The sequence below is a fragment of the Theropithecus gelada genome, chromosome 9 (genome assembly GCF_003255815.1).
Source record: "Theropithecus gelada isolate Dixy chromosome 9, Tgel_1.0, whole genome shotgun sequence".
Classification (NCBI taxonomy): Eukaryota; Metazoa; Chordata; class Mammalia; order Primates; family Cercopithecidae; genus Theropithecus; species Theropithecus gelada.
Genome location: NC_037677.1, coordinates 21812153 through 21831396, shown reverse-complemented (window position 1 = coordinate 21831396; position 19244 = coordinate 21812153). Strand labels below are relative to the sequence as shown.

Here is a 19244-nt window from a genome sequence, read left to right as displayed (position 1 = left end):
TTATATTTTCAGTAGAGATGGAGTTTCTCCATGTTGGCCAGGCTGGTCTGGAACTCCTGACCTCAAGTGATCCACCTGCCTCAGCCTCCCAAAATGCTGGGATCACAGGCGTGAGCCACCGCACCCGGCTGATTACCGTGTTCTTTTGATGTCTCATTAAAAGTGTTTCAAGAGCCTTCGTGTCTCACATTTTTAAAGCCAGGAAGTATTTTAGTTGGCTATATAACATAAATGTAAGAGAGCCAAATCCTAAGAATATGTTATCCTTTCTTATCTTCATTGAGAAACCTTTAAAATGTCTAAATAGTACAATAAATCTTTATGTTGCAACATGCTGAAATAATTTGAGTCTGCATTTCATTGTCACATAAGATTTCACGATGACAGAAAATTTAATTTTAGTGTTGATCAAGAGCCTGAGTAACTAACAACGTATGACAGTACCTACTCAGAACGGATATGTACTGTTGGCATGTAAAGAAAGGTATTTATCAAATATACTGGCAATCAGAAATGTGATCTGTATTTTGTAACCACAATGAACAGTTCAAAAATTAATACAGACTAAAGTTAATGATGAGCTAATTAAGAGGGGGAAGAAAAAAATAAGCTCTTGACATTTAATTTCTTTGCTTTTGATTTTTGGTCCAAAGGTAGAATATATTAAGATTAAGAACAAAAACAATAAAAGGTCTTGCCAGAAGCCATTATAGTCATGAATATACCACAATCATCATTTCCAATAACACTCATAGAAAATACAAATATTATTGCTGAGGAATATTGGTCTACTTATCCTATCCCCAAAATAGTGATTTTCTTTTGCTGTGCTAAATATAATTATTGACAAGGAGAGAAGCAAGGCAAATTATTAAATTTTTTATTTGGACTCTTAATGAGTAACAGTAACTCATGGTATTTTTAGCTTTAAAAGTAAGGCTGCTCTGAAAATTAATTGGTCTAGATGTTATACAAATGTTCAGACTACAATAGTACGAAATGTATGCATAATAGCATACAAAATAGTTTCAGTCAAAAGAATATGAAGATCCATTCACCGAAGCACAAAAAGTGTAACTGTTCAAAAGGTACATACCTAAATACAATTCCTTCACTGATTTTTTTTATCTATTATACTCTTGCCGAGTACATGCAGCTGTATATATGTTTTCATATATACAACTGTATCTTACATTGTATCTACTGCTTACATCTTATCTCCAAGCTTTTTGTGGTTGTTGTTGAGACAGGGTCTCACTGTCGCCGAGGCTGGAGTGCAGTGGTGTGATCTCAGCTCACTGCACTCTCAGTCTCCTGAGGTTCTTGTGATCTTCCCACCTCTGCCTCCCAAGTAGCTGGGACTACAGGTGTGCAACCATCATGCCTGGCTAATTTTCATATTTTTTGTAGAGATGGGGTTTCACCATGTTGGCCAGGTTGGTCTTGAACTCCCGGACTCAAGTGATCCTCCTGCTTCAGCCTCCCAAAGTGCTGGGATTACATAGGTGTGAGCCACCACACCTGGCCCCCAAGCATCACTATACTTACTGTGAAGGGCTTTGCAGCACCTTGGTCATCTCTGCTTGAAATAATCTTTGCATTTTTTCTTGTTTCTCTCAAACGCTCTATTGATGGAGGCTTTATAAATATCACATAGGGCTTAAATTCTAGTGTCCTTAAATGCTTCACTGTCTACAAGGAAGAAAAGAAAGTTTTCTCACATTTCTCCATAGCATCATGAATTACTGAATTTTCTTTCTAAGGAGAAAATTCCTCAAAATTATTCTTTAATTAAGATCAGTAGTCCTTTCAATATACTATTATTCAATTAACTGTTGACAATTAAATGTAACAAACACTTCTGAAAAGAAGCTGGGGAATGTAACTTGGCATTTAAAAATATCCTGAAATACATCATAATTAACATTGAACAGAAGTGACTAAAAAAAATCACAAAACTGGTTTTTAGATCAAATACCCCGAAGGTGTGATGAGTTAAATAACCCTCTGTCCATTAATGTCTTCCAACCATCCCTTTTAAGCCCCTTCCTGATTTCAGGCAGGAGTTCTCCTCTTTCGCCCTATCCTTCAGAGTGCCCTACAAGGGCAGCCTCCTGCTCTCCATGATGCCTGTCCACATTCCTTCATCAAATTGTTGATGTTCTATACTCTATACTTCTGGGGACCCATCTATAATCAAGGGTGAGAGTTGAAAGCTATTCTTCATGAGCTGATACTACACTGTGGGAGTCTGAGAGCAACTGGACCCGGGACACCGGCAGAGCGGCTCTGCAGAAGCAGGACTGTCCCATTCACTGTTGTGCCTGATATGGTTTGGATCTGTGTCCACACCCAAATCTCATGTTATAATGTAATCCCCACTGCTGGCGGTGCAGCCTGGTGGGATGTGACTGAATCATAGGGGCAGTTTCCCAGGGTTTAACACCATCCCCCTTGGTGCTCTCATCACAATAGTCAGTTCTTGTGAGACCTGGTTGTTTAAAAGTGTGTGGCACTTTGCTCCTCTCTCTCTCTCTTCCTCCTGCTCTGGCCATGTGAAGTGCTCACCCCTCCTTTGCCTTCCGCCATGATTGTAAGTTTCCTGAGGCCTCCCCAGAGCTGAGCAGATACCAGCATCATGCTTCCTGTATAGTCTGCAGAGCCGTGAGCCAATTAAACCTCTTTTTTTTTTTTTTTTAAATAAATTACCCAGTCTCAGGTATTTCTTCATAGCAGTGCAATAAGGGACTGACACAGTGCCCAAGTCACGAGGCAGCCTTCCTGATTCTTGAAACCCTTTTACTCCAGATTCATCCTCCTTTAGAGGTGCAAAGGGCTTCCACAGGTCATTCTAGCATTTGGAGGTTTTCATCCCAGGGTACAGCTATCAGTGGGAGGAGAAACCATGGTCCCTGGGGGATGAGGAAAATGCTGTGGACTGGGGATCTACTAGAAGATGTATGGTTTGACAGGAAATTGAATGGCTTCATCCACTGAAATTCTCAGTTCAGAATGTTCACAACGGAGTTTCCAGGATGACAGATGCAGATATGGCAACACAATGGGGCTTTCATTCAGTACATTTCCTGTAAAATGCCCTTCAGTTCTAGTGGGGGGTTATTTGCTAGGATATATACAGAACTCAAGTCAAAGACTTGGAACCAAAATGTCCATTGTTAAAAATTATAGACACTGATACTAATACATAACACATAAGAATGCATTATGCATGTAACAATGTGATGTATTATTAAAAAATACAGAATAGATAGAAATATCTAAGAGTTGCTCTACTTGACAATAACTGAATATAAATAAGAGTTACAAACACAGGTCTTGGAGCTTCCTCCACTTCTCTTTCTAATAATATTATGGGCTTTTTTTTTTCTACCAAACATGTCTCAAATTATATTTAAATGCTTTTGCCATCTCAGAAAAGCCACATATAGCCAAAAGTGGGTTGACTTTTTATTTATTTCATATTGAAATGCTCACATGAGGTGCTGTAGATGACATGGGTCAGGAAGGTATTGAATAGTTCATTGTTTACTTACATGAGGCTGAACATCCAACAAACAAACTTTGTTTTTAGCAAGGACAGACCGAACTGAGTCTATGCTTGTGCCGTAGTAGTTGTTTTTATATTCTCCATATTCAATAAACCTGTAAAAAATTAGATGCATCAGAATCATTTGTGAATTTAAAAAAATTATAGGTGGCAAGTTAAATTCATAGGTAAAAGACATTTCTGCTGAACATGTAATTTTTTTAAACTGTGTTTAATAATATAAACAGAGCCAAGTATTTCAAAATGTCAGTTTTTAAAAAATCTTTTATTTTACATTTTCAAATCAATAACACTTGCTTAAATTACACTTAAACAGAAAAAAAAGTACTTTAGTCTAGTAGGGCTCTAATGTTTTCCATCACCCCCTTTCTTTTTCAGAACTAATGCAATGCAATAAAATGGTGAATAAGCCAAACAATAGAAACTACTGGAATTTCATTGCACGCTACAGAGTAACCCAGCCCGGCTTCAGAACTAGAGGCACTGGGTGGTGGCTAATGGAGCCAGGGCAGCCGATCATGTGCTATAAAAACACAATCACTGCGCCAAACGCGAGAAAAGCATTTCGATGTTTCAATAAAATCCCATAATCCTGCATTAAAACACATATTGCTTCTGATGCCCTAAAATATTCGTGCCTCAGCAGATGGAAAACCCGGGCAGGAGGCACTGGGGTGGGCTTGGAGCTAGCTAGAGGAGATGGTACCAGCAAGTTTATTATCATCATTTCAATTTTTTGAAGAGCCAATGAGAGAATGAGATGCAGGTGTGTGAAGCAGATGCTGGAGCTAGTGATACACTACCCAGTTGTTCATTAGTTTTCGAAGTAAAATTCAATCCAAATTATATGTTAAGATTCAATTAGTGGGCCAGAAGGAGGTCAGAATAAGACACTTACAACCTTCCCTCATTCTGCAAAACAGTGTCGATATATTTTATAGAAATGAAGCAAATCCAGGTTACTAAAAATTAGAGGTGAAGATTAACAATAATTATCAACCAAATGATTGCCTTTTCATCTGTTTCAAATATTATTATGATAATTAAAATACATTTTAAATGGAGGAGAACTCTCAGTTGTCTAAAACTGGACAGGCATGTGCTTATACAAAACAGTCACATGAAAATTCTCAAAAGTGTCCACATACTTGTTATTTTGTACATCTGTCTCAAACAAATGCTTGGAAATGAAAATGTATTCAACACCATCACTCTCCTGGCTTCTTCTTGCTCTGGTAGTATCTACAGTTTAATGAAAAGGAGTTGAGAAAAGCCCATATCAGCCACCTTAAGGAAAATACTAAAAAAGAAATCAAGTGTATTTAATTAGTTTTTTCAACAGGAGTTAAAAATGTATTTAAAAAGCAAATTAGCTCAGAAAATATGGTAAGCTGTTATAAATCCAGATTTTCCACTGTTATTAAAATTATATTGATTTGAAGATGGATTGAAAAGTTAATTGCATTGTATGTCTCTGCTATTATTCGCTATTTTGAAGGCTCTGTAACCTGATATAAGAGTGGTATTTAAACTCCTGAGGAAAAAAACCTTTTTTGCAAATAATATGCTTATTATCTTTATTGATCTTTATTCATTAAAGCAAATCTATTAACCACTAAGTTGTGAGGTAAACTCTGAAACTGTTTGACTCTCTTCCTCTCATGGAACATAGTGGGTATGCCATCAAAGCTTGTTTTACCAGCCAAGTGAAGCCAAATACTTCTGTGTGCTACTCATTCCTCCTTTGCAAAGTGATAAACAGCATCATCTTAAAATACTATTGAACTTCTAACCTTTCAGTAATCTTGCCTAATTATTTATTAATGAATTAACATAGAGCAGAAAATATAGGATTCATTAAAACGACAACAAGAACAAAGCCCAAGGCACTCCAGCGCTGACATGGCAAATGGAAACCCACTACAGGCCATCCTTCCTGCAGATCCCAACGAAAAACTATGGATGCTAAGAAACGACCTGAACACTTTGAAAATAAGTAAAGCAGGTAGACTGTAGAGGGGAGTCAAACTGCATGGGGAGGAGTTTAACTTTATTTTCCTCTTAGCTTTGCCCCAAGGGTGGGAACCCTTCACAGAGCGGCATGGTAGAATCTGCAGCTAAATGTCAATAGAAGCTCTAACGTTTTGGTGCAAAGAACCAGGGGGGCGGGGCGGGGCGGGGGGAGAAAAAGTCCCTGTGGGTTGAAAAGTGTGGAGGAAATCCAGGAGACAAGAAAGCCGGAGAAGAAAATACTTTAATTCTGTGTATGAGTCAACAATAGCCTAAGAATTGCCTCTGTGCTATATACATGCAGTTCAAACTCAAACTAGCATGGCAAAGGCTTCATGAAGTGAACTGAGAGTGGGAGGTACAGGTCTCAGCCTAACCCCTGAATAACAGTAGCACAAAACATATCTAAGCCAATGAAGAAAAGGCATAAAGAACTGAGCTGAGATCTGAAGCATGCACACAAGTCTTAGACTAATCCTTGCACCCTAACAGACCCAAATCAATATAACAAAGGTAAGTGAGATAAAAGAAGCTGGAAGCTAAAATAAAAACATCAGCATTCTGCAGACTATTGTCACAAGACCTAGTGTTAATACAATATTATATTCACAATGTCCAAAATGCAATCTGAAATTATTCAACATGAAAGAACCAAAAAAAAAGAAATGACCCATTTTCAAGGGGAAAGATAACAGATAGCAACCCTGAATGACCTGGAAGTTAGATTACACAAAGTCTTTCAAGCAGGTACCATAACTATGCTTGAAAAGGTAAGGGAAAATATACTTGAATTGAACAAAAATATAAATTCTTAGCAGAGGAAGAGAAACTATAAAGAAAAAACAAATAGAAATTCTAGAAGTGAAAAATAAAAATATCCAATAGAAACAAATCACTAGATGGGCCCAAAAACAGAATGACAGAAAAAAAGCCAGTGAACTTGAAGACAGAGCAATAAAATTATATAATCTAAACAACAACAACAAGATTAAAAATATATAGATAGAACTCCAGGGACCTATGAGAAAACATATATGTCATAGGACTACTAGAAGGATAGGAAAGAAGAAATTGGGGCAGAAAAATATGTTTGAAAAAATAAAGACCCCAAACTGCTATAATTTGGTGAAATACATAAACTTACCAATTTCAGCAGCTCAGCAAATCCCAAACAGGATACACTCAGAAGGAAAAAATTATGCCTACACACATTATAATCAAACTATTAAAAGTCAAAGATAAATAAAAAATCTCAAAGCAGCTAGGAAAAATCACAGAACACATAAGTTAATAATGATTTAAACTGTCACAGATTTCTTATTATAAATCATAAAAATAAGAAATCAATAAAATAATACCTTTAAAGCACTGAAGGAAAAGACTTAATCAAAATGTGTTTCAAGAATAAAGGCAAACAAACTAATAGAATTCACAGCCGACTGTTCCAAAAGAAATATTCAAGGAAGTTTTTTAGGCTGAAGAGAAGTGATAAGAAGGAAACTTCTATAGTCAGGAATGAAGAACGAACAAATAATTGTGTAAATGTAAAAGTCTACTTTTTTTTGTCTTAAGTTCACTAAGACATATATGACTCTTTTAAAGAAAAGTTATAATATTGTCTGATAGAGTTTTCAATGTATGCAAATATAATACATTTGACACCTAAAACAAAAAGATTAGGCTGGGGGAAGGGGTCTTAAATGGCTACCAGGTTTCTGTATTTTATGTGAAATACACCAGGTTAAACTGCAAGCAGATCATGAGTGGTTAGATATGCATACTTTAATATTTAGAGCAACCAGTAAAAACTAATCCAGAGATACCACCAGGGACTCAACAGGTAGATTAAAATGGAAACTAAAAAACACCAAAATAATCCAAAAGAAGACAGAAAAAGAAGAAAAATACAATAAAATACAGAAGAGACAAAGAGAAAACAAATAATAAAATAGTAACTTAAATTCAATCATTTCCATAATTTAGTAAATACACACACACACACACACACACACACCCCAAAGGTTGGCTTAACATTAGAAAAGCAGTAGAATTCACAACATTAAGAGAATAATGGCAGACAAAACAATCATCTCAACGTATGCAGAGAAAGCATTTTTTAAAATCTTCGACACCATTCGCGACAGTCTCAGCAAACTAGGAATAACAGGAATGTCCTCAAACTGATAAAGCCAACGTTATATTAACGGTAAAAGATGGAGCTGTTTTCCCCTGAGATCAGGATCAAGGCAAGTCTACTAAGTAACAACACGAAAAGTAACTTGAAATGGGTCAAGACCTAAATATAAAACCTAAAACTGTAAAACTTCCAGAAGAAAACAGGAGAATGTCTTTGCAACCTTGAGATAACAAATAACTTTTACATAGAACAGAAAAATTATAAAACATAAAAGAAAAAATGATAAATCAGATTTCATCAAAATTAAACTTTTGCTTTTTAAATGACACCATTAAAAAAAAAATGAAAAGGTCAGCCACAGACTGTAAGGAAATATGTGTAACACATTTATCAGATGAAGAACATGTATCCAAGAGAATGTAAAGAACTCTCAAAACTCAGTAATGAGACAAACAGTCCACTTTTTAAAAATGGGCCAGGCACAGTGCCTCACACCCGTAATCTCACACTTTGGGAGGCTGAGGCAGGAGCTCGAAACCAGCCTGGTCAATATAGTGAAACTCCATCTCTACTATAAATATAAAAATTAGCCGGGCTTGGTGGTGTACACACCTGTAATCCCAGCTGCTCGGGAGGCTGAGGTGGGAGAATCGCTTGAACCCAGGAGGTGGAGGTTGGAGTGAGCCAAGATCACAACACTGCACTTTAGCCTGGGCAACAGAGCAAGACTCTGTCTCAAAAAAAAAAAAAAAAGTCAAAAGATTTGAATACACACTTTACCAAAGAAGATCAGGGGTCCCTAACCCCCAGGCCACACCAGTCTGTGGACTGTAAGGAACCAGGCCACACAGAAAGTGAGCAGCATGCAGGCAAGGGAGCATCACCATCTGAGCTCCTCCTCCTATCAGATCAGCAGTGGCATTAGGAGCACGAACCCAGTTGTGCACTGCACGTGCGAGAAACCTAGATTAGGCACTCCTTATGAGAATCTAATGCCTGATGATCTGAGGTGGAACAGTTTCATCCTGACACCATCCCCTCCTGCCCTGTCTGTGGAAAAATTGTCTTCTGTGAAACTGGTCCCTGGTGCCAAAAAGGTTGGGGACTGCTGCATAAAATCATGCTAGTCATTAGTTAAGGCAAACTGAAGTACGAGATACCACTACGTACTTACTACACTGACAAAAATTCAGAAGGCTGACTACAGCAAGTGTTGACAAGGATGTGGAGCACCTGCAGTTCACATATGCTACTGGTGGTTTGTAAGATGGTATAACCACTTTGGAAATCAGTTTAGTAGTTTCTCAAAAAATTAAGCCATATGGCCTCACCATTCCACTCCTACTTATTTAGCCAAGAGAAACAAAAACATATTTGTCAAAAGACTTATACAAAAACCTTGTAATAACTTTATTTATCATAGCCAAAAATGGGGGTAGAGGAAGAAACCCCTAAATATTCTTCAACAGGTGCATGGATAGACAAATGGTAGTATTTCTATACAATGAAATGCTATTCAGAATGAAAAGGTATGAAAAAGAATGAATTATTGATGTAGGAAACAACATGGGTGAATCTTTCATTATGCTGAGTGGAAAAAGTCTGGCAAAAATGGATGCATACTGTATAATCCTATTTAGATAACATGCTAAATCATTTCAAATAATCTATAGTGACAGAATGCAGATCAGTGGTTGCCTGGGAACAGGGTGGAAGGCTGGATTACCAAGGGCACATGGAAATTTTTTGAGATGGAAACATTCATTATGTTGACTGTCGTGATGTTTTCACATGTGTATGCAGATGCTAAAACTGATGTGATTGTACATTTTAAATATATGCTGTTTATTCCAATTACATCTTGATGTTATAAAAAGAATCTGAGAAGAAGGGGAAATGTAACTTAATAGAAAAAGTAATGAATTTATAAAATCCAACTAATTTAAATTATATCCCAAAGTTTAATTCCCTTTTATTTAGTTAGCAAGAATATTTTAATACAATGCTTAGGTCTCTTGAAACAGTTTTTCGTACCTGTTCTGCAGGTGGTGCACCAAGAGGTAGTGCTAGTCTTTAAAATGAAATGTCACACTCTATAGGAACAGCATGAAGTACTGGTATATTGTATTCTAAACTGGTACATTGTATTCTATCGTAAAGACTAAAGTTTTACAGCAGAAAAATACCCTACTGAATGTATATAACACAATTAATATCCAAGAATGTGAGAGATATTAAAATTAGTATAATGCCCTACTTTGGAGTTTAGGCTTAATATTCATTTATTATTACTTAACCAATTTTGTTGTTGTTATTTGCTAGTGTTCCTTCAGCAAACAGTAGGCCTAAGTAAAAAGTATTGTTGAAAATCAAAATTGAGAATTTTCTGTGCATTGATTTCTTTCTTATGGACAGAGAAAAGATTGTCTTTATTCAATTATGATGGCAGGACACGTTGGTTGAAAATCTGCAACACATGGTTGAAAGATCACTTCCCTGACACACGGCATCCCACAGCAGGGTTAAAATATTTTTAGAACCACATCAAGGGGTAATTGAACAAGACATTTATGACATTGCCACATGCATTTAAAAGGTAATGTGTCTACAACCAAATTGTTTGCTTATCATAATCAACCCGAATTACCTAGGTCTGATGTTCTTTTACCGACGAAGAATGTCAGTGCCTAATTGTAATGAGTTCCACAGGAACCTCATGAACTCATTCACAATGAGGAATCCTGAATAAGAGATCTGAAATTCTTATGAGAAAGATGTGCCTATTAACCACAAGGCAGGCAGGACTTCGTCACAGCTCACTGAGTACCCACTGTGTACACCAGTTAAGGCAAAATAGAAAACAAAATAAGAGCCCTCTTCCTACTTCCCCAAAATATCCCAAAATAGCTGTCCTGGGGAGACAGGAAAAAAAAAAATTTTTAACTGGTACCCTAGTTATAACACCTTTTTTATAAAAAAGAAAAAGAAAATTCAAGTGAACTATCCTATGGACAAAGAAGTTGTCTAGAACATGGATGCTTTAAAACCTACAAAAATACAAAAACTGCAATATACATCTTTCTGAGAACCACAGAAAGTGATTAATAGATGTGGTTGACTAAGAATGCCCAAATTCTAGACTACACAGATTTTGGAATCCATCAAGTATTTGATGTCTACTGTAATACTTCTTGTTACCTATTTTATTTTAATTTAATGCGCAAGAGACCCTTTTGACTGGTTGTATTAATAGTCATTCAGATTTATTGATGATAACCTATATAGCCTTAAAACAATGTTGATGTTGCTTTTCAAGGAGGAAATTTCCCAAAGGCTGGGCATGGTGGCTCACACCTGTAATCTCCGCACTTTGGGAGGCTGAGGCAGGAGGATCACCTGAGGCCAGGAGTTTGAGATTAGCCTGGGTAATGTAGTGAGACTCCATCTCTACAATCAATCAATCAATAAGAAACTTTCCACAGGGGAGCAAAAGGCAAAAAACAAGGGTTTCAGCCACCACTTTCTTGAAAAGCAACTTTGAACGTTTAATATTATCACAAGGATAATTTTTAAACATTTCATATAGCTCATTCAGTCATTTTAGCTCGAGTACCTGATTTAGCATCCATTTAAATAATTTTTAAAAATTAAGGTAATTACAAATTCACAAGTAGTTACAAAAATAGTACAGAGATGTCCTATGTGAAATCACTTAGCTTCCTCTTGAAATATTTACATAACTATAGCACTTTAGGAAAACCAGAAAATCAGCAAACTACGGTTAATAAACTATTATTTCTTTTTTTACATTTAAAAGCCTGAGTATGATACAATAACTCATATATACACATAAAAGTGTATATATCTTCCTTACTTTTCACCCGTTTAACACCCCCATGTAGCCAGCACTCTAACAAGAAGCAGAAAATTGCTAGCACCCCAGAATCACCTCTTGGGTTCCCATTCTAACCCAACTCCTTGAGATTTCTAACAGCACACATGAATGTTGCCTTTATTGCAATTATAAAAATGAAATCATACTGTCTCATTCATTCTTTTGTATCTGCCTCCTTTTGTTCAACACATTTGCGAGATTCATTCTTACTGTTGCATGCAGTTGCAGATTGTTCATTCTCATTGCATTACAGTATTACATTGTATGCATGTGCTATACTTCTCCATTCTGCTTATCCATTCAAATGATAAGCATTGGGGTAGTTTCCAGTTCTGAGCACTTATGAATAATGGCTAAGAATATCTCAGTACGTGTCTTTTGGTGAATGTACTTATGCATTTCCATTGGGTGTACAGTAGGACCGGGACTGCTGGGTCAAGGGTATATGTTTGCTCAGCTTTGGTGGCCACTGCTACTTAGTTTTCCAAAATGATTGTGTTGATTTACATTCCCATCAGCAATGTGCAGGAGTTCCTTTGCTCCATAACTTTTTCTGGTGGATATGTAATACATGCTTTCAAAAAGAGAATTATAGAAATAAACATCAAACAATACTGGTGGTATAATCAAAGCAATCACTTTTCTCCAATATTCAAGACTCTGCCCAAAGTATTTTAGAAAGCAAAACTATCTGAAATTCTAAAATGACTCTTAAAATATATTCTTCTTTAATTAATTAAATCACCCTGGTTTGATGCTGTACTTTCCAAACATGTCTGATATCAAGAATCACCTGCTATATAAATACAGATTCTTGGGCATATCTTCTTGTAGAACTCTAAGAGATTCTTATCATCAGGCAAGCCTGTGAAACATTACTGTATGAAGATCTTTTGACATTAACATCTGTCTAAAAGTAAATCAGGGTGAAAAATAACTACTTTGGGGATTTCTTTGGAGAGTCCCAGCCCCACAACCTTGCTGTAATATTGTCAACTTCTGTAACAACTTCAGAGGCAAACATTTAAACAGCTGGGTAAATTGAGGCTAAAGTGTGTTTGTTGCCCTAGGTCCTTCCGTAATATCACATCTCTCATAGGGTGTGACATGGGATAGATTGCCTTATGGATATTTCTCATCTTCAAAAGAAGTCAGTTTTGACTATTTAGTGGAATACAACAAAGATAGTCTGTAGTTTTAAAGGACTGCTGGTGTTAAATAGGAGGAAGAACATGAGAACTGGTATCAGAAAAATCCCGGTTTCGAATCCAAGTGCACCTGTCATCTACGGAACCCAAGTCAACATATCCTTCCCATCCCTATCCATCCCTGTCTCCTTCTCTGTGAAATAGAGATAATACCAACCATCTTATACTTGACTGGCAAGGCTACAAAAATTAAGACAAACAAAGGAGATGAATACACAGTAGGAAGTCTAAAAATTTGTTTTTTTCTTTGTAATCTGTTTTTGCATCTTCTAGGTCTCTTCTATAATTGCTCACCTGTAAGCTTAAAAATCATTTTGTAAACTTTTCTAACAACTCATATATATCGGAATTCAGCTTTTGTAAGAGAGGTGAATAACTGTGGGGGAAAAAAAAGAAACTGCCTAGTTCCACATTTTCATTAACTTTCATCTCTGTTGGTAGAAAACAGCAGTCCTATAACTTATGACTGAAAATGATTACAAACAATAATTTGGAAAAATGTAGTAAAAAGAAGGAACTTGAGGTCACAGAAAACTATAATTTTAAAATAAAGTTGAACTCTTCCAAAACTAGAGAACATCGCTAAGGGCAATATACAAGTAAATTTTTTAAAACAGTACTAAAACCGCTTGAAAAGGCCAACATTTCAATTTAGCCTTTTAGACAGCTTTCTAATATCAACATATTAAGTAGTCAAATGGCTTTTATTCTGCAGATCAAAATGTTTCAAACATCACATTTTATTTGTAAGAATGCCTACGAAAACCACTTTTATAAAAATAAATCTAATTCTGCGTACTGAAAAGCTTACCATATTTAAACTATATAGTCACGAAAAGCCCATTTAACACTATCTGCCAGTTACTGCATATAAAAAGTAATTAAGAAAGGTTTATATTATAATAAGTCTCCTTCAGCTCTCTGTGATTTGATTCTTCTAATCTTAAAGCTGGTGAAAACCTCTGGAAAACATTAGCACTTATTTTAGGAAACAGAATTGTTAGACTTTTATTTGGAAGAAAATTTGTAAGTAATAATTTGATGTCATATGTGTACTAAAATTTAGCGTAAAAACCTAAGAGTAGGGAAGCTGTGATTAACAAATATTCTGCCAAAAATCTGTGTAATTTAGGGGAAATCCTTTAACCACTTTGCCTTGGTTTCCTCCTCTGTAATATGGGGATAATGTCACGCTACACTTCTTGAAGCAGGCTGGAAGGTCTAGATGAGTGAGTGTTCAGAACACTGCTTGATACCATACGCGCTTGGGAAGTATTAAGCAATCATTATTAATGAGTACAAAAACTAAACAGTTACAAAGAATGAAGATCTGCTATTTGATAGCACGACAGGGTCACTATAGTCAATAAATATACAACTTAATTGTATATTTTAAAATAATGAGTGTAATTGGATTGTTTGTAGCTTAAAGGATAAATGCTTGAGGGAATGGATACCGCATTCTCCATGATGTGCTTATTTCAGCATTTCATTCCTGTATCAAAACATCTTGGCCGGGCGTGGTGGTTCACGCCTGTAATCCCAGCACTTTGGGAGGCCAAGGCAGATGGATCATGAGGTCAAGAGATCGAGACCATCCCAGCCAACATAGTGAAACCCTGTCTCTACTAAAAGTACAAAAAATTAGCTGGGTGTGGTGGCCCGTGCCTGTACTCCCAGCTACTCGGGAGGCTGTGGCAGGAGAATCGCTTGAACCCAAGAGGCAGAGGTTGCAGTGAGCTGAGATCGCACCACTGCACTCCAGCCTGGCAACAGAGCGAGACTCCGTCTCAGAAAGACAAAAACCTCATGTACCCCATAAATACATATACCTACCATGTACCCACAAAAAATTTAAAAGCAAGTTAACAAATTTTTGTAAATGATTTTTTTAAAAATTTTAAATTATTGTAAGTGTAGTCGTGGGAACACTGAATAGCACAGAACTCACGGGGCACTGTCACGCCATAGTGCTGGGTGTCACTGATCAGCAGCTTTCGTTTCAGTTCGTTCAGCCCTACTCCCACAGGACCTGAAAAACGGATAACAGAACTCCATTATCGGAAAAACACCACATAAACATTTCTGTAACTGACATAAGTCTCTAAGACAGACTGAAAACATGGATCCAACTTTGCATCCTAAGTAAAGAGATTATTTCCCGTTAACTCAAACTTAAGAAAACGTTAGATTTCTTTTGTTGCTTTTTTACTTTTTCAATTGAAATCCTCAGCTTTTCCTCAAAAAGGATAGAAAGATTTATATTTAAATGAGATATATTCAAGAGTATTCAGGCTGGGTGTGGTGGCTCACTCCTGTAATCCCAGCACTTTGGGAGGCTGAGTTGGGCAGATCACGAGATCAGGAAATCAAGACCATCCTGGCTAATACGGTGAAACCCCATCTCTACTAAAAATACAAAAAAAAAAACTAGCCGGGCGTAGTGGCAGGCACCTGTAGTCCCAGCTACTCGGGAGGTTGAGGCAGGAGAATGGCATGAACCCAGGAGGTGGAGCTTGCAGTGAGCTGAGATCACACCACTGCACTCTAGCCTGGGCGACAGAGCAAGACTCCATCTCAAAAAAAAAAAAAAAAAAAAGAATATTTAAGTATTACGAAATAATAAGCTACCCACAAGAGCCTAAAAAATATGTTCACCTATGAAAATTCAATTGCATAATGCAGACAGTGATAATGTCAATTTTAAATGTTTTTAAGTGTTAATAAAACAAAATCTTTCACCCTGACTTTATGTGGGATAAAGTTATGCATTTTACATCTGCTAAACAATCAGCCACATTTACATGTGCTGAGACCTTTTCCTGCACTATAGACTTCCTTAAGCATTTGAAAACTTGCATAGACCTTACACACTTTACTCAATCAATGTATACACACTGGACACCGATAAGAAGCAAGGCATACAGTAGATTCTGTGGACAACAGTAGATGATAAGTGGACTCGGATCTTAAGGAAAGTCACTGGTTGATTATGAGTCTGGGGCCAGAAAAACAAAAAACAAAGAGCAGTTTCAAATATGAGTCTGAAATCAAAAGTTAGATGGACATAAGCCCACCCTTTCCAGCATTGCTCTCCACCTAAAAGCTTCTCACAATGCTGCCATCAGGGTCAGTTAACGGGTGGTGTGGTTCAGCGGGTGATACAAGTTACAGGACCACACTGTCCTCAGGTAGAGTCCCGTCTCTTCCCATCTGCTATGCCTTCACCTTGGTGATACTGGAAGGGAAAGCCAAGGGTGTAGTTAGATTTCATTTTAATTCTAAAAGTGTGCGTGTTCCCTCTCCTTCTTGGGCGGAATGAATGAGAACTGAGAACTCGTGCACAGTGCCTAGCACAGCGTCCAGGTACTTGACTGTTCACTGCCTTGCCTCTGTCTTCTTCCACCCTGAGGAGGTCACAGGTGGCTTTGAAAGAATAAGGTTTTACACCACAAAATGGAGAACATGCAGGTGTAAAGAGAAGTAGGGTGGGCATCCCAGGTGGAGGGAAAAGGATGAGCAAAGACGAAGAAGGGGAAGTGGGGGGCTGTGCTGTTCTTGCTCTAACGCCATTTCCAGGTCCCTGACCCTTGATAAAAACACCTGTCTCCAGGTGGTCATTCACTACCACCTTCAACCTTTCTCCACACTGCTGTCCAGTATCAATTCTCTGGCGACTTTCCCTTGTTCTGTAAGACAGCAACTCTCAATTCTCCCTCTTACAGTAAATACGCCATAATATCCCATTTATATCCTGAAATGGAATTAATTGCTAATATAACTTACCAATATAATTCTCCCTTCCAAATTAGTACATTGCCCTAACTAAAAATAACATATGAAAGCGAGAAAAAATAATTTATAATAAAGCAATATGTATTTCAATATGTAAATGCTTGGCATGACTAGAGCAGAAAATCTAACCAAGTCAGAGGTTTGCGCCTACTTATAATAAATAAGTTTTGATTTAAAAGGTCAGGAGCTATTCTGCACAAGAAAGAACAGGAAAACAAAAGCCCAGTGGTACATGTAAATCCAGGAATAAGAACTAGTGTTTGGATAGAAACCACAGATCAGACTTCCTTGAATATGATAAGGAAAGAGGAAAACAACTAAGGATAGCATGTCAAGGCTATTGAAGTGAAGAAAACAACACAAATGACTTGGGTTGACCCAAGAGTAGTATATGGGGCCTGGCGCGGTGGCTCACACCTATAATCCCAACACTTTGGGAGGCCAAGGTAGGCAGATCACTTGAGGTCAGGAGTTTGAGACCAGCCTGGCCAACATGGTGAAACCTTGTCTCTACTAAAAATACAAAATTGAGCTGGGTGTGTCAGTGGGCACCTGTAGTCCCAGCTACTCGGGAGGCTGAGTCAGGAGAATTGCTTGACCCCGGGAGGCGGAGGTTGCAGTGAGCTGAGATTGTGCCATTGCGATCTAGCCTGGGTGATAGAGTAAGACTCCATCTCAAAAAAAAAATATGCAAATAGAGTGTCCCAGCCTGCCTTGTCCCTCAAGATAACTAGAACTACAGGAAGGGATGTAAATTCACCACTTTCTTAGGAGATCTCAGCTCTGGAGTGATTCCTAGAGTGTGAGAGACTTTGCCAACGGAGAGTCTAGCGTTTCCTTTCTTATTCTTAAAAACATTTCCTAACTACAAAAAAAAAAAAAAAAAAATTTAACTCTCTAGGGAAAAAAAACTAGGTATATTTGAATTCGTGGGAAAAAATATGCCATCTCTAATGTGATAGCCTTAAATTTTGACTATATTTGATTCTGGGCCTAGGTTATAACTTTATAATCTAACCCTTACAAGCATGCTCACTTCACTCCACACTTGTGGAGTGTATACCCATGTAGGGTGCCAAGAACATTCAGAGGCAAATGACTTTATTTGGAAAATTTTCCCTAAATTACGTTATTCTCGGTCATCGTCTTCAAAGGTAGAAGTATCCTTCAAAGAAAGGTTAAAAATAAAGACATAATTTCAATCATTCTTACTACAAAATTGTCCAGTGGGCCTACAAACAGCATTTTTGCAGTCAGGCCCTTGGATCCATTCTGCCATTCCCACTGGAGAAGCTCTAGAGTCTCCCTTGGACTTTAAAAGACTACAGCTCAGACGCACCGACCCGTCCCGTATCCTCCTTCTAGGGTTAGGCCTAAGTTCACTACATTTTTAGTTGGCTGGTTGGTATTTGGAATACAAAATCTACTTACATTCCAAGCAATTTAGGGATGCAAACCGAGTTAGGTTTATTCGTATGCCTCTGCAATAGGATAGTTTCATTTACCCCTTCAATAAAGAAATTTCTATCACAATTGGTGAAATACACTTACATGTGCATATATAAGTAGATGGCTCTGTAGCTCGTTTCCAGCTGAGCTTGCTAATGATAAAGCGCAGAAGAGAACAGAATCTAAACAGCCTGTCTTTAGACCACAGACAACAAACTGTGGCATAAGGATGATGAGGACATAGTGAGTTCTTTTCACATGACAGGCATGTGTGACACGGTTCACATACACTGTTACTCATCCTCAAAACATCCCTGCAAGAAAGGTATCATTATCCTCATTTTACAGATGAGAACACTGAGACAATGAAAGGTGAGGTAATTTCCCAAAGGTCACACATCTGGCATGTGGCTTAGCTGGTATTCAAAAGCCTGTCTGTCTCACTCGAAAGTCTGCATTCTTTCCACTCTACCGATGATCTTATCAAAAGAATATGCCGGTAAAACATGAACTCGGGTAGCTGTTGCTCTGCTGTCTGTTTACGGTTGTGAATTGGAACTTCACGGACTCTCTCATCCCCAGTCCATGCAATCCACACTTCGTGATGACTAATTATGCTCCTGGAACAGGCAGAGACACAGGCTACAAAAAGTGGCACATGTCAAATCTGGTCATCTCAAAGCTCTCCGTGCAGAATCTCTGAGAAGTCTAATATAAACTGAATGAGGATGATGTGCAGAACAGGCCTGGACCACAGACACTGGGCGCATCTGTTAGGATTCTCAATTCAGGACTGAGGAAAATCAAACACAAAGATGGTATATATAAGTAAAAGCCAAAAGGCACATTAAAAATGATTTTGTAGCTTATTAACCTGGAATTCAGGCAGTGAACTAAAGTTGGTGTGTCTCCTAGCTTTGAAAAGAAAATACAAGAATGTTTATAGCCAAACCAGAAATGTAAGTAAGTAAGTATCTGCTTCATTTAAAAAATATTTCACAAGAATTTATAAAACCATGTTGGAAAGGAAGAATAAAGCTGTGTGTATCAATTTGTATTGGGTGAAGATCTTGGGGAAAATGTGTGTCAATTGGATAATTAAGATAATTAGAAAAGCATAATACTATTTCAAATTCCTTTTTATGCATTTAATTAGTAACTCCTTATTGAAAGTAGGCAAAT

The 19244-nt window shown here is 37.4% G+C and overlaps 1 protein-coding gene across 3 annotated transcripts in view; it reads right to left on the bottom strand.

The window, feature by feature from the left end:
* The window catches only part of MPP7 (membrane palmitoylated protein 7), a 292930-nt gene that overhangs the window by 3859 nt on the left and 269827 nt on the right, over positions 1–19244 (bottom strand). For 2 of the 3 annotated variants that reach the window (XM_025396590.1, XM_025396588.1), the window contains 4 exons: positions 14770–14850; positions 4717–4810; positions 3555–3663; positions 1549–1692 (listed from right to left, as the gene is read on the bottom strand). In XM_025396590.1, coding sequence (XP_025252375.1) covers positions 1549–1692; positions 3555–3663; positions 4717–4810; positions 14770–14850 — 428 coding nt within the window. Of the gene's footprint in view, positions 1–1548; positions 1693–3554; positions 3664–4579; positions 4811–14769; positions 14851–19244 lie in introns of all 3 variants that reach the window. The other variant, XR_003121129.1, reaches the window with a different exon arrangement.